Source organism: Watersipora subatra, chromosome 2 (genome assembly GCF_963576615.1).
Source record: "Watersipora subatra chromosome 2, tzWatSuba1.1, whole genome shotgun sequence".
In the NCBI taxonomy this organism is placed as follows: Eukaryota; Metazoa; Bryozoa; class Gymnolaemata; order Cheilostomatida; family Watersiporidae; genus Watersipora; species Watersipora subatra.
This window is the reverse complement of record NC_088709.1, coordinates 10,644,824-10,668,927: the sequence shown is the minus strand read 5'-3', so window position 1 is coordinate 10,668,927 and position 24,104 is coordinate 10,644,824. Positions and strand designations below refer to the sequence as shown.

The 24,104-nt window shown below is 37.3% G+C and overlaps 2 protein-coding genes across 3 annotated transcripts in view; both read left to right on the top strand.

Annotated features, from left to right (window-relative positions):
• Window positions 1-4,226: 4,226 nt before the first annotated feature.
• Window positions 4,227-6,262, top strand: LOC137387927 (uncharacterized). The gene is made up of 3 exons (XM_068074444.1): window positions 4,227-4,399; window positions 4,612-5,729; window positions 6,063-6,262. Exons 1-3 carry the CDS (start codon window positions 4,227-4,229, stop codon window positions 6,260-6,262), a joined length of 1,491 nt encoding a protein of 496 aa, XP_067930545.1.
• A 10,596-nt stretch (window positions 6,263-16,858) lies between these two features.
• LOC137388916 (uncharacterized) overlaps window positions 16,859-24,104 on the top strand; it is a 111,491-nt gene continuing 104,245 nt past the window's right edge. For both annotated transcript variants that reach the window (XR_010978044.1, XM_068075414.1), the window contains exons 1-4: window positions 16,859-16,898; window positions 18,336-18,537; window positions 20,841-20,882; window positions 23,425-23,463. Coding sequence is in view for 1 of the 2 variants with exons in the window: in XM_068075414.1 (XP_067931515.1) it covers window positions 18,424-18,537; window positions 20,841-20,882; window positions 23,425-23,463 (195 nt within the window). In the remaining variant the exon portion in view is untranslated. The remainder of the gene's footprint in view (window positions 16,899-18,335; window positions 18,538-20,840; window positions 20,883-23,424; window positions 23,464-24,104) is intronic.

The window sequence follows — 24,104 nt, the reverse complement described above, 5'->3', positions numbered from 1 at the left end:
TGGCTTCACCAACCCTTTTCTCTTTCTGTGCCTAAAACAACAAAATTATGAACACAACCCAAGCAAACGGAAGTATTTTAAGACACATATTACAAAAATACATGAATGATTCAATGTGCAAAAACACCACCCACTGTAACAATTGGACAAAAATGTTATTCTTTACAGAAAAATGGCAGTATGTATATATAGTGTATATAATTACATGATTGAGCCGTTTTTGAAGGTCAATAACCTTGCGTTTGAGTTTATCAACCTTCAAATCACCGGTATCATGGAGTAAACCTAGAAAGGGAAATGAACATTGAAGAATAGACATTAAGCTTCTTTAGAACAACTTAAAATATTCAATTACTCAGCTTTCACTTGATGTCTTGTGCTTCTCCTCGTATCTAAGGATGATGTTTAAAAGTTGACTTGCAACAAAATTCACATTACAGTTATTTGATATAAAAAGATTCACCATGTCTTACTCTGTTGTGTTGTAGGTGCAAAATATGTGGAAAGGTGATTACAAGCTCTTAAAAGCTCAAAAACAAACAGAAAATCGCAGCCACACGAGACCGCCCTAGTTTGGATTCTCTTTCCAAAACGGCTCAAATGTGACGCAGTTGTGAAAGATGGTTTCTGTTTACACTTTCATGCAACCTTATTCGTCGAAATATTTTCACAAAAATACTTCACGCATTCAATAAAACCATGTCTATTGTTCTTACGCGTCTATTTTATCGTCATCGTAATGCTGTCACTTTTAGCAGTGATATCCTATAACTTACCGTAAAAATTCGTTGAATTTTTTAGCCTTATCTTGAAAGAGTACATATCATTATCTGATAATCATGACGAGCCTGTTGGTCACTTGTGACAATCAAAAAGTGCTGCAGAAATTATTTGCGAAGTATTGGGTCACATGATCAGATTACGACTTGCCGATTAGACCAAACCGGAACAAAACTGTAAAGTAGCGGTCATCTATATTTGATCTGGGTCTTTGGTAAAACCCGAAGTGTTTGTCATAAACTAGTGCTACGATAAGTTTTATATTGAGCTTTTTATTGGACTTTCAATTCACGTGAGAACGTCACGTGACAAAACAATAACCAAATGTAATGAATACGTCAGAGAAATAAAGAGATTCCAATCTACGGCTGCCTTTTGTTTTTTAGCTTCTAAGAGCTTGTAATCACATTTCCACATATTTGGCACCTACAACACAACAGAGTAAGACATGGTGAATCTTTTGATACCAAATAACTGTAACGTGAATTTTATTGTAAGTCAACCTTTAAGGTAGATGAAAGGTTGAATGACAAAAATGTTACAGCCGTTAGTATTTTGTTAGCATCATTCTGTTAGTATTTCTTCAACCAGACACGCAATAGTAAAAATGTTATCTGTTTGGTGATATGTTAGCCATACCATGCATTTCAGGATGCAGTAAGGCACAACACATACTAGTGTTAATTGTGATGGTAGCAGAAATCTATTACTGAAACAGACGAATCACAAGCAATACTACATTAGCAATACCATATGCTGCGATCTACCACACACACACACACACACACACACGCACGCACGCACGCACACACACACAGCAGTTACACACTTAAAATACGTACCACTTTGCTGAATTGGCTGCATGTGAAAAAATAGAGCATGGCAATAAATTGTAGTCAATATGAGGAAATCTTTGTTACAAGTTAAAATGTAACACGAAATTTGATTAAAATTCCACCAAGTCTCACCAAACTGTCCAACACTGCCAGACTCATGAAAATCAAGGCAGCTAGTCATGGGTGAAGCAACTGCATGAGATGCATGGCTGCTACTGCTCTGGTGTCGACTTTCTATGGCTTTGTGCCTCTTGGCTCTCTCTGTCTAAGGGTGTGGTCTTTTGTGAGCAAATACAGTAGGGATAGCTCCGGGTTTCAAACATCTCTTCTCAGTCTTAGTCAGGGTAAACCAATGCTCTTCAAAATGTTTCTGTTAAATATTTATCAAACATATATCACACATAATATATCATATAATTTTTGGTACACACATAAAATCAGGCCGGTAAGTACATGTACAAGCAGTACGATTGCAGGCCTAAGGCTGCTGCTTGATTTTCTTCTTGAAACATATATTGATGTGATCCATGTCATGGTCATAGTGGTGGTGGGGATAAAGACTTGTTTTTAATCTACAATTCACCCAAATCAATGATACTTAACTCATTTCTTTCTTTAATTGCGCTCTAGCCTAAAACACCAACTAGCTAAATGTCATTACTGTTCTAGAAAAAAAGTAATAGAATAAAATCAGAATTAGTATTGTTTTATTATTACGAAAAGATGGACTCACCTCACAGATTACAGCTGCGTTGCCTGGCTCTAGAAGTTTAGGGGCTCTTGGGTTGCTGCTTGCGTCCAACCTACTGACATTTTGAACCCATCTTTTTCTTAATGAACTGTCTCGAGAACTGTCTATTGCCTATGTAGTATGTACAGCCTATTGCAATGCTTACATTACGTCATGCTTGATGCAATGACTTTGTATTAGAGATTCACTTGCGTTTTGAATTTGAATAAACTGAGTGTTTGATAAACATACCACAAGCTATTTCAGCAAAACTGTGACAATATTGGCAGTAAAACTTTCAGACTTGATTAAAACCTATGAAGACGTAGAGAAGAGTGGTGACTTTTCTTAGTGGTGTGACAAGTTAGAGCTTGTAGCTGAGCTGCAGAATATTACGAAGTTGAAATCTTTTGTGCCACTCTTTTTGTCTGGACCGGCATTCGCCATTTATAAACAACTGTCAGCCGACACTAAAAAGGATTATGCGCTGATTAAACAGGAGCTAATGACTGCTTTTGGAGTAAATAACTTTTGCGCATATGGACAACTACAAAGAAGGAGAAACTGTTGATTTTACCTGGCAGATTTGCGTAAGCTAGTAGCTCTGATTGGCCAAACAGTACCAGAACCCTTGTTGAAGTGTGCTTTTGTGGCTGGGTTACCAATTGATGTAGCTACCCAGATAAAATCCATTTCAGCAGTTGAAAAACTTTGTTGTCAGAGTTGGCCATGAGAGCCAGAATGATTATGTCTAGCAATGGTGGAGCACAAGGAGTCTGCGCAATGGGGTATGTAGGCTCAAAACCTGCTGGACAGATTTGTTCAATTTGTAATGGCAGAGGTCATGGAGCCTACCAGTGCCCATCCAAGGTTGTAAAGAGTGCAAAAAGGCTAATAAAGTGTTACAACTGTCAAGAGCTTGGCAATCACATAGCTAGGAATTGCTCTAAGGCTAAGGGAAACGAGAATGGGGGAGTGTCTGCACCGGATACTCTCCCCGCTACAAGTCACTGAACAAAGAGGTGCTACCATTTATTGATATATATGTAAACAAAGTATCGGCAAGAGCTCTTGTAGATACTGGTTGCGAATAGACTGTGGTTTCAGATGATTTTTGTGTTAAATTGGGTAAAAGGCCTAGCAGTCCTGTTCAAATTGTCAGCATGTTAAATGGTAAAACTACTGAGTGTAAGGGTGAAACTGTTCTAGAAGTCAATGTCACAGGAAATGAAGAGCTTTCTCTGCAGTGCTTGATTGCGTCAGCACTAGCAGGTGGAGCACAAGTGATATTGGGAATGAATGCTATGGCTAAACTCAGTGGAGTTAATGTTGATGTTCACAATGGTGTTAAGTTTGGTGGCGAGGTGCCAGTGATAAGTGTCGGCACAAGACACCAGAGTAGTTTAGAGATTGATGATAAAGATTTCATAGCATGGTTTGATAGTAGTGCATGGTTTGTCAAATAAAAATGGAAAGATTATGAACCGATTCTACAAAATCATTGCTCTGAATACAAGATAAATGATGATGACAAAAAAGAGTTTGATGAAGAAGTGCAACGTTGGATAGATGATGAATGGCTGGAGTTATATGATAGCACAGTCCATGGTCATGTAGAGGGGATAATTTCATTGATGGCTGCAAAACAACCAAAGAACCCCAATAAGATTCACCCTGTTTTGAATTACCGTAAACTAAACAACTATATTCACAGTATTCAAGGTGTTGAGACTGCAATTTGCCAAGAAAAACTGCGAGATTAGAGTGTAGGGGGAAGCAAAGTATGTATGTTAGATTTGAAGAAGGATTATCTACAAATTCATATAGAGCCCAGTCTGAAAAGATTCCAGGCAGTGAAATACAAAGGTAAAACGTATGTAATGGCACGCATGGGATTTGGTTTGAATGTTGCGCCCAAGATAATGTCCAAGATCATAGATAAAGTGCTCTCATTGGATGAACAGATTTGCAATGGAACTGATCACCACATTGATGACAATTGGGTAAACGAGGAGGTGGTTCAAGCTGATGTTGTTAGAGCTAACTTATTAAGGTTTGGACTTGTGGCAAAAGACCCATTGACACTATCAGATACTCGTGTGTTGGGTTTTAGAGTAAACAATGCAGACGATGATCAGTACAACTGGAAGCAAGATGGTGATTTTCCTGTAGTTTCAGAAAAGGTTACAAAAAGAGACCTTTTTCCATTTGTGGCAAACTAGTTGGACATTACCCAGTTGCTGGATAGTTAGGAGTTGCTTGTAGCTATGTAAAGGGATTGACTAATGACATAGACTGGTCTGAAACAGCTCCTAGTTCTGTGAAATCTTTGTTGGATGAAATATTTCAAAAAGTACAAGAGCAAGACCCAGTGAGAGGCAAGTGGGATGTCAAGAAGACCTCTCAGTGTACTGTGTGGTGTGACGCCAGCAACTTGGCTCTCGGAGTGTCTCTGGAGGTAGATGGTTACACTGTTGTGGATGCAGCATGGCTACGTAAAGAGGATGATGGTGCTCATATAAATGTTGCTGAGCTAGAAGCTGCAATGAAAGGAATCAACCTAGCGCTAATGTGGAAAATGACAAATGTGCAAGTGATCACAGATTCAGCTACTGTTTATGGGTGGATAAATTCAGTGATAGAAGATACCAAAAGGCCTAAGGTTACTGGCCTCAGTGAGTTGATCATTCGACGTAGACTTGGAATCATTGGTCAGCTGATTGATGAATACGGGTTAACACTAATTATCAAACTTGTTCCATCAGGTGAGAACAAGTTGGATGTCCTAACCAGAGTACCAAAGAAATGGCTACAAATTGTTGCATGCTCAGGGGTTGTACTTTCTAACACAGATGAGATAGAAGACGTAAAGAAAGTTCATCAAGACCACCACTTTGGTGTCAGCAAAACCCTGTACTTGGCACAAAGAAATCTTGGACGAACAATCAAGAAAGACATAGTTGAGCAAGTAGTGAAAACTGGGTTTATTTATAACAGTGTAGATCCTCAACCAATCAAATGGGATCATGGTCAGCTAAACGTAGCAAATGTATGGGAGCGCGTTGCATCAGATATTACTCATGTGAACAGCCGACATTATCTGACTATTATTGATTGTGGGCCTAGCAGGCTTTCTCTTTGGTTCAAACTGGCTAATGAAACATCAGACGTAGTAATCAAACAGTTGAACAATGTGTTTCGAGAACGTGGACCTCCTAAGGAGTTTCTGAGTGACAATGGCCCATGTTTCACAAGCCCTAGAATGAAAGAGTTTCTGCAGAAATGGAGTGTAGAGCAGATCCTCAGCTGTGCCTATAAACCTACTGGAAATGGAATAACTGAAAGACGTCATCGTACTATAAAAAGAGCAGTCATGAGAACTGGTAAGGGACCTGAAGAAATGGCATATTGATATAACAATTCACCAAACTCCAATGGTATAGTGCCTGTGGAAGAAATATACAGCTATCGCAGAGACTTAGCAGGGGCAACCAAATCGACAGAAATACCACAAAAGCTTAGTGGCAATAGAGACTGCAGCCTTAACCCATACAAAGTTGGAGACACTGTTTATGTCAAGCCAGTTAATGCTAAGTGATTTGATAAGTGGAAATGCCGAAAAGTGACAAAGATAAATTCTAGCACTTTGGTTGAAGTCGATGGCACAAATAGGCATGTGTCTGGCCTTAGATTGGCTCATCAAGACAAAATTGCAGATGGTATACATGTATCAACTAGGTCAACTAGAGAGTCTAATCAGGTCGAAGTTGAGTTTAGTACTTCAGACCTGCTTGATAACAATGCTCAGTTGAATCGAGAGCCTGTTAACTCTGATCTCGATCAAAATAGTGACTTTGAAAACAGACCTGTTCGAGATAGACGTCTTCCTAAGTGGTTATCAATCTTTGTGCTGTAATGGTTGTACAAGTCAGTTAATCCTGAGATCTATTAGATGTTATGCTGTATGGTTTTATAACAGTTGATCTTGAGATCAAGAGGGGATGTAGGATGTATTGCCTATTGCCTATGTAGAATGTACAGCCTATTGCAATGCTTACATTACGTCATGTTTGATGCAATGACTTTGTGTTAGAGATTCACTTGCGTTTTGAGTTTGAATAAACTGAGTGTTTGAAAAACATACCGCAGAGTACAGCTGCAGACCTGCCAACCCAAGAGTGGGGCAATGCGTGAGATTTGGTTTTGGGGCAATTGATGTAACAATGTTAGTATATATAAAATGTGGAAAATGGGGCAAAAATCTCACGCGTTTCTCACGCATTTTCATTTTTTCTTTGGGGTGATTGCGTGAGTCTCACGCCCAATGCGTGAGAGTTGGCAGGTATGTACAGCTGCGTTGCCTGGCTCTAGAAGTTTAGAGGCTTTTGGGGTTGCTGCTTGAGTCCAACCTAGTGACATTTTGAACCCATCTTTTTCTTAATGAACTGTCTCGAGGGAACCGAAAAAACTGCAAACCAGCTTCAGATCGGTATGTGCTCTCAACTGCCCAGCAATTTACCATTTTAATATACAAACCAAAATCACGTCTACGAGGCAAAACATCGAATGAGCCTTGCAAATTATTTTGGCGCCTGTTCAGACCTGCCAAACCAAGAGTGGGGCAATGCGTGAGATTTGGTTTTGGGGCAATTGATCAATGATAGTATATATAAAACTGTGGAAATTGGGGCGAAAATTTCACGCATTTCTCCCGCATTTTATTTTTTTCTTTGGGGTGGTTGCATGAGTCTCACGCCTAATGCGTGAGGGTTGGCAGGTATGCGTCTGTTCTTGTTTAGACAGGTACTAATCAGATTAAAAATGGTTGGAAACCACACTTCTTGTATATGGTTAGAAAGTAAAATTTTTGCTTATTTATATGGTATTGCACAGGTCTAAGTCCACGATCTCTTTCTTTGCAAAAAAAGTGAGGTATTGAGAGCGAGGTATAAATATTCCATTAGAGATCAGTAAGCCGATCGGGTTTGTTTGTAAACGCGCGTTTTGTTTCCGGCTTTTGGTCACGGGACTCTATGAAACTATACGACACTGGGAGCCGCCAGAGCCGTATAGTTTCACAGAGTCCCGCGACTAACAGAAGCGTATACGGGATCTCGCTCGATTCCAAACAAACAGGCCACGCCTACTATTTTTATATAAGTTATAATGGAGAGGTCGCAACATCAATCAACAAAAACTACTCCCATTAGCAGTCATTTTGAAATTGATTGTTTTATCATGAACCATTTGAAAGAAAACAAAATTTCCTACAAAAAGCTGCTAACAACGTTTTTGTAAAAACGTAAAGTAAATGCAAAAAAGAGCGGTATTGAGAGCGAGGTATGAATATTCCATTATAGATCAGTATGTCGATCGAGTTTGTTTGGAATCGGACGTTTTTGTTTTCGGTTTTGGTCGCGAGACTTTTTAAAGCTATATGACTCTGACAGTACAGAGCTGTATAACTTCACAGAGTTTTGCTGCTAACGGATGCGCATATCGAAGCTCACACGGCTCCAAGCAAACAAGCCGCGCCCACTATTGTTTTATATAAGTTATAATGGAGATGTCGCAACACTAACCAACAAAAATTACTACCATTGGCAGTCCCTTTGAAATTGATTATTGTATTATACACCATTTGAAAAAGGACAAAATTTTCTACAAGAAACGATTAATGATTTTTTGTAATAAAGTAAAGTAAATGCAAAAGAGTGAGATGTTGAGAGCGAGGTAAGAATATTCCATTAGAGATCAGTATGTCGATCGGGTTTGTTTGGAATCGGACGTTTTTGTTTCCGGCTTTTGGTCACGTCCCGTCCGGGACGCGAGTGGCAAAAGTGGTGTCAAAAAACTCTCGTGGCAGGAGGCACAAAAGCGCGATTGTCCGATATCCCGATCTCAAAGACAAAGTTTGTAGTAGTACAGCTACGGTGTTAATACACTCTCGTGGCAGGAGGCACAAAAGCACATTTGTCCCGCGTAATATGAAGCGACTTTGATAAATTTACGCGCAAAGTTGGCTCCGCTTTATTGTACAGTTTATATTTACCATCCACATCGCTTATATCATGAATGATCACAAATATTCACGCATAATATCTCAAAGGCTAAGTAGTAGTACAGATACGCTGGATTGGCATGCATTATCAACGGTAGGTTGGTTCTGAAATCTTGGATAGATAAGGAAAATTTAAATTATATGTGTTATTTATTTTATATATAGAAAGGCCTACATATAATTAAAAATAACTCATAATTAAGTTAGTAATTTGAATTCAGTATAGTAGTTACATTAATAATATGCTTTTATTCATCATTTTATTCATCTATTATATTATTATAATTATATTGCAACTTTAACCAAGGATATATAATCAATCACTTCCCCTCTGAGGGGAGGTAATTGGTATAATAATGGTTAATACTGTTATAAGTTGTGATAATTACCTAAATGTTGTCTGGTTAGTTGATGATGAAACCTAATGGCTGGCCAGCCCTAGACTATCTAGATGATGTCGATCGTTAAAGATAAAAGTTACAGTAGTAATTTATTTAGCGTTCTAGCATTTCATCAGATCCTCAGGAAGTGCTATTCTTGGCTGCATCATGGGAAGGTCTTTTAGCATCATGGGAAGAAGGGTAGACAACTCTTATCCAGACTGATTATCAAATACTAATTAATAAAGATATGATAACTCTAACAATATACAACATCCTTCCTTTCCTCGGAAGTTTAGATCCAAAACATAAAGTCTTTAAATGATTAACAATTAATACAAAGAACATATATACAGTTAAAGTAGCAGCTGGGACAGCTGCTAATACATTTTGTAGGAGTCGTACTTTGAAGGAAGCTTGCCACGATTGCTACGTGCACTTTTTCGTTGCGTTGACTTTGGAGTGTCTTGCTTCTTCGGTGTGCTACCGGGAGCTAAGTCTTGTGATTCATCAGGAATAGCTCGTTCATTCATGGTTGTCATTTCATCTGTTTCATCGGGTATACTTTGGACTGGCTTGATATGAGTTCTAGTTCTACGAAGGTGTGATGTGCCAGTGTCTACCATATAAGACCGTGGATGTGGTGTTTTACTTAACACTTGTCCTCTGCTCCATTCATTTTCGTCATCTGTTCTGATGACTACCTCTTCTCCTTTATGTAAAGGAAGCAAGTCTTTAGCCTGTCTATCACTGCTTGACTTTTGACTTTTTTGTCTCTCTGATAGCAAGGGATATGCATCAGGAATCAATGGTTTTAAGGTCCTTCTATTGTAAGGCAATGGACCGCAAATACATCTGTTAAAGAGCATTTCAGATGGACTGAAAGGTAGACCTTGGACTGGAGTTTGTCGGTAGGCTAACAATGATTGATAAATGTCCGACTTAGATTCCTTTTTCAGCTGCCTCTTTCAAGAACTGCTTAACTGTTTGAACGTATCTTTTGGCCATACCGTTGGATTTGGGATAACGTGGACTAGAAGTTGTAATGTTAAAGCCCCATTCGGATGCAAACTGACGTAGAGCCATACTACCAAAAGGCATGTTGTCTGCAACTACATCAATAGGTACCCCATGAACAGCAAATATACTTTTTAATGCTAGTGTGACATCTTTGGCAGTCTTCCCTTTGATGATCCTTAGTTCTGGATAATGAGAATAAAAGTCCACCACTAGTAAGTAGCTGTTGTTTTTAAACTCTAGTATGTCCATTCCAACTTTATTCCATGGTAACTTAGGTACTTCATGTGGTAGCAACGGCATTTTCTGTTGTCTATTAGAAAATCTCAGGCATATAGGACACTCAGCTACAAGTTGCTTAATCTGTTGATTCATGCCAGGCCAGTACATGCTTTGTTTCGCTCTCTCGATGCATTTATCCATTCCCAAGTGTCCTGAGTGAAGCTTTGTGAGGTATGGGCGTTGCTGAGACTTAGGGATCACTAGACGCTCACCTCTGTAAATCAATCCATCACTGAGATATAACTCATCACGTACACCCCAATATGGCTGTAACTCAATTGGAACCTGTTTTTTTACAGCCCAACACCAACCACTTAGAATTGCCGATGTTAGGAGTTTCATGGTGTCATCCATGGCATAATGCATCTTTATTTCTTCTTTGGCGGACTCTTCTAACTGAAGTGAGTGAATCATGACAACATCATCTTCAATGTTATTGCTGATGCCCTCGAGATATGCCCGTGACAGAGTGTCAGCTAAGTATAGATATTTGCCAGGTACGTAGTGGATCTTTTCAACTCTGTATCTTTGTAATCTTACAAGAAGTCTCTGTAGTCTAGGTGATGCTTTGCAAAGTGGTTTCTGAACAATGGAGACCAGAGGTTGGTGATCTGTCTGAACATCAATTCCACGTCCATAAGTATAAGTGTTAAATTTTTCACACCCATATACTATAGCTAGTAACTCTTTATCAATTTGTGGATAGCCCTCTTCAGTCTTAGTTAGAGCCCGTGAGGCATAAGCTACTGGTTGATTCGCTTGAAGCAAAACTGCTCCTAGACCACCCTGAGAAGCATCTACTTGCAAAACAATGTCTTTCTCTGTGTCAAAATACTTCAGAACTGGTTCATTAGTTAGAACAGCTTTTATTTTAGTCATAGCCTCTTCTTGTTGATTGCCCCATACCCATGGAGTATCTTTCTTTAGTAGGTCTCTAATTGGTTGAGTTTCCTTTGATATATTTGGAATATATCCTCTCAGAAAATTAAGTGATCCCATGAGCCTTTGAATTCCTTGTCGGTCTACTGGGTTTGGCATCTGCTTGATTGCTCTGACCTTTTCTGGATCAGGTTTTAGCCCATGCTTGGACACAATGTGGCCCAAATAGTTAACTTCCGACTGATTATGTTGAATTTTGTCCTTGTTAAATTAAGCACTCATTAAGCACGGAGAATTTTCAGTGAAGAGGTTTGGACCTTACCATCATCATTTCAATTTTTAGAATTTAAAAAGTTTCATTTTTTAACAATCTATGTTTATTTGAAGCTATGAGACTGATCACAGCTGTGTCTCAAAATATCCCAACTATGCTGCATATCTGGCTTCATTACATAACCGCCGTCAACTTTGGGCTTTGTGTTATCGGCAGGATACGATGGCGAGAGGTTTGTTTCTTTACAAAATTTATTTTATAAAGACGTACCCCAAATAGCATAAAAACCCGCACATCCACATTCTTATTGTTTGGTCTATGTCTTACATGGTTTCTATTCAATGAAAGTAAAGCTTTGTCATTTGCTAGGGGGTAGAAATATCATAGTGAAGGTAATATTTAAAGTAGTATACATCAAGGTACAAGCCTTAGTTTGTATCATATCACAATTTGAAGCTGTGTGATACACTCCTCATCAGATATTCTGGAAAAAGGTTTGCATTTAATTGAGGGTTAATTTCATAGAAGCCTGTGTGACATATGTGAAAATACTCTCCTTCCCACTCGAAAGCTATTTGGGGCAATAAGACAATAGTTCCTGGTCTCTAGACCATGTCTCAATTCATAACCACATCTCTTTACCAAGCCTTTTCACACTGAGCCGAGTTTTATGCTGCCTTAAAAATCATTGTCATGAAAAGGCCAGGATATGGCACAATATGTGTCTATAGGCTAACCTGGTCTACCGTCATGAGATTCATACACATGTTGTTTGAATCCAGGCTGTTGGTTGTGTTTATACAATGAATAGCATTCCATGTATTTACTTGTAGGCAACAATACAAACAACTTTGTTGAAGCTGCATTTCGCTTGTTGAAGGACGCAGTTCTGGGCAGGGCGAGGGCATTTAATGTATGTCATTTGGCTGATTTTTTAATCACGAAGTTTGAGACCGTTATATCTAACCGACTCCTAGATATAGCTCATGGAAGACAAGAGCTTAAGTTAAGACGAAAGGAGCCAACCGGGATGAAAGCAATAGTTACACATGTAAGTCATATATCTTATCATTCTAGATTTGACTGAACAGACTTGCTGTTACTCTCTCATACACTGGCAACATTTCTATAATATAAAGAAAAGACATTTCAATATATAATAAAAGAACATAGGCTCGTCTGAGCTGGTTTGACCTCAAAGGCCAATATAGGTCAGGCTCAAGGGTGATGCATTAAAATTAAATGATTGAAAGACTAATGTGTGGATATTATCGAATATCTTGAAGAAGCCAAACTTGTTATCCTAAGGTAAGCCTAAACTCTCAGGCAGAAACTGGGAGAGTCACCAACTATCCTTCCTGGCACCCCTATTGTGAGTGCCAGCCACTCCACCTGCATTCTGTCTGAAAACGAAGGCTACACAATGCTGGATGTTACACACTTACACATTTAGGAAATGTTTGTATTATACATACATAGCCATAATAGAACTCACAATATGTCACAATCAGTAGTGCAAGGGATTTATATAGCGGCTTATCGCCCACCCTATTTCTGCAAACTTAGAGTGGATATTACTCACAAATCGTGCTCATGCTAAAGTGTATACTCAAGTTATGCCTCCCAACCCAGGTCTAAAACAATCATAAAACTCATGACCGGCACAGATGATTCTCTTTTTTTTATAGAAACACGGTGAACAGTATGAAGTTGGCATTGGCAAGACCAAACGTCTCGTACAGGCAGATCTTGGGCTGTGCTCATGCTTCTATGGAAGATGTGGCAACCTTTGCAAGCACATCTGGGCTGTGATGGACAGCAAAGATTTTGGTTCGGGTGTTCACCATTACAAGCCCAGAACAGAACAACGAGAACAGTTGTTCTGGTTGGCAACAAGTAAACATCTGCATACAGAAGAAAAGGTTTAGAATGAAGCTCTTTGGAGCATTTGGTAATATGAGTTTTCATAAGTTAAACTAATTTAATGTTAAACTAACTTAAGTTAAACTAACTTATGAGTATGATAATATATCGTTTAGCAGATAAAATTATTTTGAAAGGTCAGAAAGCTAAGAAGGGATGGTTGGAGCCACTTCACCCCTGTATGGATAATGAAATTATACATGCAGCTATTGTTGGTGAGGAAATGGTTGAGAATGAGAGTGATACAGGTGCTACTAGGTAAGTACTTGTTTATGAATCCAAGTATTATACATACATGTAGCTACATTAAATAATTCAATGTAATGCGGCCGGATTAATTGATGTGATGGACAAAATGTATGCACACACTCTACTTACTACATTTATAGACTGTACGCTCGAAACTGTTCTTTATAAAGCAGGGAGATGTGCTTCTCAGATCTCGAAGTTATTCCCAAGATTACTCCACCTGAGAGAGAAAGATGGTAGGTTTACTTAGAACATATATAGCGCATTCACTGCATATTTCTAATGACCACCTCACTATCCAACATTTGATAGTGGGCCCCAGCATCTCCATCTGTTTGAAGACGAGTTCCCAGACTAATTCCTCATGAAAAAGAACAAATATCATAATAATTCCAGGGCCAAAATCGGTGTGCAGCCAGCAGCAGTGGCGAGAAGAAAAAAACCCTGGGCACATCTACAAGCCTGCACGGAGGAACCAGAAGAAAGTCTGCTGCTGATCACCAGTATCAAAAGGAAAATAAGAAGAGACAACCCGCCCCGCACAGCCTGTCTTTTTGTATGGAAAGAAAGATCTCTCTTGGAAAAAATCACTCAAAGAAATAATATTAGTAAGTCTAATAATGTAAAATAAGCCATGATTTTGTATTTTGCTTGTAACACACGTTACACACGCTTGACACGCATGTCTGAACTAACACACGGGTAAATACTATAAATTTTCCGTAAAGCTTCCATGAACCAATTGCCTCAAATGCTTAATCAATCAATCTTATTGGTCTGTTTTAGTTTACACCTCATTACCACCAGTTAACATTAGAAACTCACGTCTAAGTTTCTTCGTTTTATGTTTTAGGTGTTGTAATAGCCTATAATGCTCCTACCGCTACCTTCCTACAGGTATTGCAGTTGTTACTATCATTTTTCACTTTTTCTTCTCTTCAGTTCTGATGCCTATAATTCATGTATGATTTATTTATTTATCTCTGATGACAATATCTAATCTCCATGCTTGTAAATAATTTTTGCTTTATGTTTTATTTTTACGTGTATGAAAAGAATACAGTGAACTTCCTGGGTATAAATATTTTCAAATCAACTCTCTCTCGCATACTGCTCTCCCGATCGGTGACATAATAGAACAGACATCATAGCTGAATGAGGGCATGATAGCTGGTTTGATGTCAGCATTAGTTGCTTGTACAAGAAAGCAACTGACTTCAAACAATTATCTTTAGAAAGATTATGCAGGAGTGGCGATGATTGTGTTTCTTATTAATATTATAACTTTCACGAATGTTGCTTCCTTCTTGGGACCAGCCAATGACCTGAACCCACTGGCTCACACTAATTGGTGTTTCTCGCTTACATACGTGAATTAAGTAGACTTAAAAAACTCTTGTTCTTGCTCCATCTATAACATCTGACTAACTTATCAATTAACTATCGGTATTAAATTGTTACTATGACAATCGGCATAACTTGGTATACACTGACTGAAAAGTCATAAGTTCAATCAGATGATGAGGTGTAAGTTAACTGTAACATGTTTCAAGTTGAACACCGCCTGTAATACCCCTAACCCAACTCCCAACATGTGCCCATATTTTGGCGAGTCACACCTCTTGGGCCATGATTTTAACCACTTTAAATCTTCCATAAGACAATAGAGGGGAGAATTTCATAGCTTTCTGCTCCAAGTATTTCATAAGTTCACACAAGTTACACACAATGAGTAAAATTTCTTATTCTTAGGTTTGATTACCATGAGCTTGACAAGATAATTTTTGGAGTTACCAGTCATTTTAGCCAGCATTGTAATATTGCTCGAAATTAGAGTGTGCCATAATATAAACAATAATACCGAGGCATTTACATCCTTGATAATACCAATAAATAGTACAAGCAAAGCTAGCTACATGTGCTGTGCATACTGTACTTCCTTGTTTTGAACAGTGTCGTATAGTTTCACAGAGTCCCGTGACCAAAAGCCGGAAACAAAAACATCCGATTCCAAACAAACCCGATCGACATACTGATCTCTAATGGAATATTCTTACCTCGCTCTCAACATCTCACTATTTTGCATTTACTTTACTTTATTACAAAAAAATCATTGGTCGTTTCTTGTAGAAAATTTTGTCCTTTTTCAAATGGTGTATAATACAATAATCAATTTCAAAGGGACTGCCAATGGGAGTAATTTTTGTTGGTTAGTGTTGCGGCATCTCCATTATAACTTATATAAAACAATAGTGGGCGCGGCTTGTTTGCTTGGAGCCGTGCGAGCTTCGATATGCGCATCCGTTAGCAGCAAAACTCTGTGAAGTTATACAGCTTTGTACTGTCAGAGTCATATAGCTTTAAAAAGTCTCGCGACCAAAACCGGAAACAAAAACGTCCGATTCCAAACAAACCCGATCGACATACTGATCTATAATGGAATATTCATACCTCGCTCTCAATACCGCTCTTTTTTGCATTTACTTTACGTTTTTACAAAAACGTTATTAGCAGCTTTTTGTAGGAAATTTTGTTTTCTTTGAAATGGTTCATGATACAACAATCAATTTCAAAGTGGCTACTAATAGGAGTTGTTTTTGTTGATTAATGTTGCGACCTCTCCATTATAACTTATATAAAAATAGTAGGCGTGGCCTGTTTGTTTGGAATCGAGCGAGATCCCGTATACGCTTCTGTTAGTCGCGGGACTCTGTGAAACTATACGGCTCTGGTTTTGAACAGAGCCATATTAGCTTCATGTGAAACTACCGTATACGACACTGGTTTCTATGACGTCATATTACGTGGGACAATTTTAGATGTTGCAGTGCCGACATTGGACAATGTCCATCTTGGAAAAGTCTTTCCAATGTCACCCTTGTCCCATTGGACACAGCATTTTTGGAGACTTCTGTTTCATTGTTGTATATTTTATTTTGTCAATAAAGAGTTCATCATCACCATGATTTGAGAACCAACCAAAACCTACCGTCGATAGCGCATGCCAATCTAACGATGGGCTTACCTGTACTACTACAAACCTGGCCTTTGATATCGGGATATCGGACAATCGCGCTTTTGTGCCTTCTGCCATGAGAGTTTTTTGACACCACTTTTGCCACTCGCTCACGGCGACTCTGTGAAACTATACGACACTGGGAGCCGCATGTTGAAGGGTTTTTCCAACTTCTATTTTTTCAAAGGAGTCGCGATTTCTTTAGCTTTTAGCACAAGCCTCTCAGATAATCGTTTCATGTTGTAGTTCGTCGACTGATAGCTTGTCGATAATATTTAAGACTTACTAGCGTTTGCATATAATATCGTTACGAAGCTGTCGCCTCGTAACGATAAACAAAGGATATTATCCTTTGTTTATCGTTACGAAGCGACAGCTTCATAATAAACATCTACCAGAAGCGAAAGAAAAGCCGTTTCTCCTCGGAGCCGATAAACGACATTTTGGGCGTTTCCCCAGCCAGAGAGTTAAGTAAGTAGAAAGTCTGTTTCCATACTATTTAAACTAGCAGATGTGAGGTTTGCTCAGTATTCTGAGAAACTCTGTAAGTATAGGCAGAATCCTAAATAGTTGAGTCAAAGTCTTGCTCATGTTCATTCATATGCAAGGCAATTGTAAATCTATTATTAGAGCATTTTTAAAGAGAGATACTTGTATAATAGTAGAGTACCTTGATGACAGTGTTTATATGTGTTTTACTGTTATATGTACTTTAATAAATGGCATGATTATTTTTTGCCAATTAGCATATGCTTCCTATTTCGTGACAAGTCATTCGTTGTCAATCGTTTTCAGCTATGTAAAGTATCTAAGTGAAAATAGCTAGCTGTTAGCCAAATTCAATCCGTAGTTGAACAAACTTTTTTTATTATAGATATGAGCAGGAGTTAGTCACAGGTTTGCCATTTATGCAAATAAAAATTATGTTAAAAGTAGAAAATTGAAAAAAATTTAACAGTTTGTTTTTACAAATCTGAAACCATATTTAAAGCCAGAAATGAATTTTTCATTACTGCTTTGTTACTTAGGGATTGATATACGATGAACTGAGATATTTGTAATGACAAAAAATTGGGGTAGCCATAACAGCCAATTACATCTTTGAATGCATAGCAAGGAAGGAGGGAGAAAAAGTTTAAAGATATTTGCTAGTGAGTACTGAGATATAGATATCATTAGATAAATAGATATAAACATTCATAGACATAGACATAAACATATAAACATTATTGTCACCAGTCAATACTGTTTAAAGCAAATTAGACACACACAAAAACAAAAAATAGTAAGCTAATTTATGTTTATTGAAAGAAAAGTTTCTTTTTGCATAACTCTGTTCTATAATATAAATTGCCAAGGTATTGGTGTCTGATATAAGGTGTAGTGTTTTTTTTGAAAAAGTAGAAATGTAACAAATGGCCAGGCAGATTGGAGATGCGATCTGAGTATTTTAGACAGTAAATATCTGAAAACACATGTAGCTCCTCAGCATTAAGGACATTTAGACACTAGTCATAACTGTCCATATCATGTCATATCTGATGAGGATTAATCAGCTGTAAGAGTACAACTTGGTCAGCAGAACCTGCTTCTATGTTTGTAAACAAATGTAAAAGTTAGTCTACAAATGTTTAGAAATATGTTTGTAAACCAACATACACTCAGTGTTAGCTATAGCAGTTTGTAATTTTTTACGTGGAACTCAGAGGCTGGGAAAGAGTCTACTATGGAATAAGTATGTCGTAAGCATTTGCTTTGCCATAAACTTAGAGTTATAAGCCTCCTGTCAATCGGAATGCCTTCCATGTACCCAATCATGTACAGCTTATCCGAATGAGGCATTGGAAAAACAGTGGATTGAAATAGATAGCAGACGCCTTGCTTCCATGCATGATTGATCTATTTTAGAAAATGGGTCAACAATATCTGGATTTGATGAATTCAGACTTATGAAATGCCAGAGTCATAAAAAATCACTTGCCAAGCATCATTGACAATGAAAGGGCTTAAATGTCTGTATGTCGGACTATTGATTAGCTGCATATTACTCATCATCATTCAAAGGGCTAGCTTGAGAGACTTAACCTTCCTGGTAAAGCCAAGCACAAGGGTATGTACAAATCTCAAGCCATTCTCTATTAAAGTTTAGCCTTAGTACCTGAAATCTCCAATATCTACCTTTAATTACATTACGCACGAAAAACAATCCAGTCATGGAATAGTGAAGATGCAATTATTTATGCTACTATATAGCTTGTATTTAGTGTCTGGCGACAGTAATATGGGTGGTTTTAGACTTCCCCAACTGATGTGAACAAAGCTTTTCAACAACTATAAATTTCCCATGATGCTGCCATAAAAGCTAGTAACAAGTATGCATAAGTAATCACTGCTATGTATTGATCGATTTTACCCATTTGTGTCTTTGATTAACTTATTCTCTGGTTTGACAAAGCCTGTATTCATTTTATTGAACTCTTATTTCATTCAATCTATTAGTCCATTTGATAACGTGACATCCTTCTGCTTGTTACTTTAGCTGACCAACTGCTGCATATAGTTATGTCCATGTATCGTTGCCCTTAAATGATTTAGAAGTTGTCTCATCCTGGTCACACACTGCGCAAGTTTGTTATCGATACAAAGCATCACTCGTGTTAAACATGAGAGATACAGAGGCAGCTGCAAGTTCAAGAATATGAAGAAACTATTTGCCATGAGTGTCTTGTTCAAAATGATGTAGAATATTGGTCGATTCATCAAACAGGAAATTAATAAGGTTGATGTGAAAGCGTAAAAAATGACATTTTACAAACTGAAAGATAACTACCGCTCTCTCCATTCATGAACCTTTGTAATCGACAAAAAAAAATTTTTAAGTATATTTGATTAAAATTTCTATGGTAATTCTTTCAGTCTGAAATCAGCTTCACTTGAGATTTGTTTAAGAGTACTAACAGATTTGTCATTAATAGAAGATGACTTTCAGATCAATGCTAAATTATAAAAAAGTTGTAAAGTGAAGCAACGGTAGATATAAAAGCCTTTATTTTTGTGTTTTAATAACAGCTGTTTTAAATGTGCCAATTTTTAAACAATCACAAAATTCTGTACACAGTTGATGACATGACTGAACTGTTTGGCCAATATAGGGGTTCAATCAATTCCACTTTTTAGACCGATGCTCTAAGCAATCTTTCAAAGCATCAGAACAATCCTTTATTCTCTGTTCTCTGCGACAAAAAAAGCAAACAGATGGACAGTTGGACCGACAATATCCAATGTATAAAGTATCTACATTTCATAACAATAAAGATTGTCAGGCAAAGAATTCCTGACAAGTTGAAACTGGTGCCAAAAATTGAGTGAAATGTAAAAACTAGATGTTTCAAGATCCTTTTGGATATTATCCATGGTTGTGTCCTCACTTTCTACATGACATTTACAGGTTTTCAACTCATTTTAGCTAAGGTTATATGAACAGGTTTTCAACTCATCTCAGCTTAAGTAATATGAACAAATTGCGTGCAGCACTTAACAAATTATTATTTTGAAAATATCAATGCTAACTGCTTCAACAATCTTCCACCTAATAGCCCTTTTCTTAGTAGAAAAGGTTATTTTACACGCTATATTTTAAACCATTTATTTGATTTTAGTGGCTATTTTTATTATTCATATATTGGATAATCTAGAACAGATTTCTGTTCGAAATGAAATAATTGCTCATAAATTAATACAAGTGGAAATGCTTCAAAGTAATATATCAACACTCATATGTAGGCATATTTTATATCAATGTTAGCTGCCAAGAAATTAAATACAACTATATTTATTAATTTTTATGTAATTGAATATCGAGAAAAGTCGTGATTCTTTGTTTTAAAGAATATCTTTGAAGCAGAGAACTAGATTGACTGTAACATGCTTATTCATTATTTAGTTGTGAAACTTGTTTCATATGTTACAGAGTTTTACTTGCTACCCCTTCTTCATGTGCGAGAAGACAAGACTGCCTCTATTCACGTAAAAATATTGAATCAGATTTAAATTCAATGCAGAATTGTTCATATTAATTGGTAGGAGTGCAAAACCTTACTAATTACACGGCTAGATGACACGATTAGGCAAACATGTTGTGAAATCAGTTCACGATGCACGGAAAAGCTTACTAAAAACCTTATGAGCTCTGACATGTTAATACTGTTTGTTGTGTGAGTGCAGCTTCAGCTATCTAGGACTTGTGAATATGTATTATAACTTGAATAGTTATATGTCTGCATATCTCACTGGCTTGTATACATACACACTGGGAAGTTAATCAAATATGGTATAACTAGGTACATCAGTTTCAACACTGACCAGTATTAACACTGTCTGGATTCACCAATCATTACCACGTTTTTGTTACAGACATTTGCAAACAGCAGCTCTTTAGAAGGTTCAAACTGCTCGGTAAGTCATAGGTTCAATTTGTGGTGATCTATTGTTATTGTTGCTATTTTTGGCATTGTCGTTGTTATTGTATTGCTGTTTTGCGTGTCCATAGGACAAGTGGCACTCTCACAATCACTCATGGGCAGGGCAGTATCTACCTGTTTAAAAATGGTACTGTGAGGAGAGTCCAAGAGGGGTACTGAGCGCCCTCTCGATGAGAGGAGGGGGGTCCGGGGGTTCTCCCCCGGAAAATTTTTTAGTATTACTAGTCAAAATGGTGCAAATCTAGCACACTTGGCTCCTGATGGGGCACATGTTCTAACAGCAAACTTGACATTACAATCCAGTTTTCTAAATATAAAACTGTTTATTAAGATTGTCTTTAACAACGCTTATTAAAAATATAATGAGAATAAAAGCTGCTAAAGAGGTGTGCCACAGCTACCATGAGGTAGAATTATCACCTGGGACAATGCTGAATGGTGTAGGAGATGAGTAATCTCCTATGAAATAATTTAATTAAATTATATTGTAGAGTTAAAAAGTAAAATTAATAGAGCCCCAAGATAAAAATAGTTCACTTATACTATAGTCTATAATACTGAGCAAGTAGTAGTAGATTCAAGTTTGAGCTATGCATGTTACATGCATAGCTCAAATTTATTTCTATGAACAAAATATTTTGTACATAAGCATTCATTTACATATTTACTACTACAAAAATACAATCATGTACAGTTGTCTCTGTTTGAAATGCTTGGAAGCATTCCTTTCGGTTGAGCCCAATGCTATGAAGTTGCCGTGCGAGCTACCATAACGATCATTTTTCTCTGTATATTCCAAATATAATAAAAGTCTAAAAAGTTTACATCCCTTTTATTATCTGAATTATTGTTATTCTAATCACACCAAAAATCACTTACGATTGGAGGATCAAATGATATTTTATTTTACCGTTTTGAAAGTCGAGCCAATGTTGACTGGTATTTCCAGCTTTTATTCTTTTCCAAAGAGGTGCGATTTCTTTAGCACAAAGCAACGCCTTTCGGGAAAACGTTTCATATCTTAATTTATCAACTAATATCTTGTTGATGATATTTAAAATTTACTAGCATTCATATCTTTTGTTTAACGTTACGAGGCGGCAGCTTTATAAACGTCTACTGAAAGTTACATAAATGCCGTTTCCCCACGCAACCGATAAACGACATTTTGGTCATTTCCCAGTACAGCCAAAGTGTTAAAATCAAGCGAAATTGGCGTGAATTCCGAGATTTTGAGCCTCAAAAAATGGTACTGCCATGGCAGTAGCTGCAGTATAGGAGGATACGGCCCTGCTCATGGGCAGTGTCTTCAAGTTTAATTGAACGCACCGCCAACGTTCGCAAACACTTTGTGAACAATAAAACCACAATATCACAGGTTTGTATGCAAACGGATTAGATAAAGCAGTTCAATGGATTGTCTCTTGTATAAATTATATTGTTTATGACTATTGAAAATGGTTTGGTGTTATTGATTTATTCGATTTATTGGTATTCTGTGATCCACTGACAAGTTGAAAGAGTTGTGCTGAAATCCAGCGTGACTAGCATCTTTGTTACTGTACAAAATAGTAAACCTTTGCCATTTTGCTTAATGTCCATGTTGATAAATGTAAAGTGGCTGCTAATCTTTATTAACAAATTCCATATTTTCATTTGTGTCTGTCTGTTAGTCTGCATTTTCACATTTTTTGGCCAATTTCATCCAAATTTCACACGCATGTACTCCGTGTCTTCTACCAGGTTGATAAAAATATTTGGTTTAAAAACACCATCTGGTTCCTGTGAACCAGTCTCTTAAACACCCAGCTGCTGACATCTGGTTGATAGTAAAAGAAGTCCTGGCCGCTCTGGGTTTACTGCTAGTGATTTATAAATTAAACCTGCTGTGTAAACAGTTTCATGTATTTAGTATTCTTGCTTACAATATTGCAAACACTTGAACTACACAGTTATGTAAGTACTATGTCTAACAGTGGGATGCCAGTAATAAATGTTACTTGTTACCTTTCTTGCACACCACTCTGCACAACTCAAGTGTATTCTCGATATTTTATAAAATTTGCTTTCTATCGCTTTTAATACATATAATAATATGTATATTGTTATAAAATTATTTCTATAATTGTCATATATATTATTATATATAACAATATGCTATATATTATAAAATATAATGGATATAGCGATAATAACAAATCTTTTTTTGTTTTTTTTGTTACGCTTTACCTCTTCAAATATTTTTCTTGCTAGTATAGAATTTATTGCGACCAATTGCTCATGAAATTTTGCACCGAAGCGTTTGTGATTGGAGATCCTTCCTAACACTACCAACAGATCTCATGTGACGAACACCACTGACCTACTGATCATAAGTTTGTGGCCCTATTCACTGAGCCATGGCCACTTATATAAATGCACTTTTAATTTTTAACGAGACATTTTCTCTTAAATTCCCAACCATTTTTCCAATATTCATTCTCTGCTTTGACAATTATTATTCTATTATTTTGCAGGACCAAGAGAGCCAGAAAAAGCAATATACAAAGCTGCAGGTAGGTTAGCTTTCTCTATTACCATTATAATTTATTATTTATACTTTATAAGTTATACTTATTACTATTAACTATTATTATAAAATTACTTAATAAATTACCTTATCTCATCAGGCTATATTAAAGCCTTGTTTATATTATTAACTTTCATCAGTTTATGTAACATTAAGTTATCCTATTTACTATTTCAATCTATTGTTACAACAGACATCATTGTCTAATGATGACTGAGTTGCCTATGCTCTGAGTATCTCTAGGGCATATAGATTCAAGCCTGGTTCCTATGTCGGATGCGAGACCCTGGTGGTAATCTCGCGAAGCAAAACACTGGCGGCGCTAGACTCGGCGGCTCTTGTGCACATCTTGTATTGGATGCGAGACCCTGGTGATGAATTCGCACAGCAAAAACTTGGCGGCGCTCGGCTCCGTGGCGTATGCTCACATAAAACCGCGTCGCTGATTATCGCATAAAAATGGCTGCTCACCATGCAGTTTCAAAAGTGCTGACCTTCACCTGTGCAGGGCATTTTGGGAATGCTTTTTCTGCAGCTTCTTTCGAAATAATTCCAGTAATATCCTTGCTTGAGGATTTGGACTAGTAACAATATAATAAATTGCTGTTACACATCAAAAGCTCAAAT

Coding starts and splice junctions, on each gene's coding strand:
- LOC137387927 (XM_068074444.1), top strand. CDS start 4,227: ATGGCACGCATGGGATTTGGTTTGAATGTTGCGCCCAAGATAATGTCC. Junction 4,400..4,611: donor GTTAGAGCTAACTTATTAAG/GTTTGGACTTGT, acceptor AGTTGCTTGTAG/CTATGTAAAGGGATTGACTA. Junction 5,730..6,062: donor AAGAGCAGTCATGAGAACTG/GTAAGGGACCTG, acceptor ACAAAATTGCAG/ATGGTATACATGTATCAACT.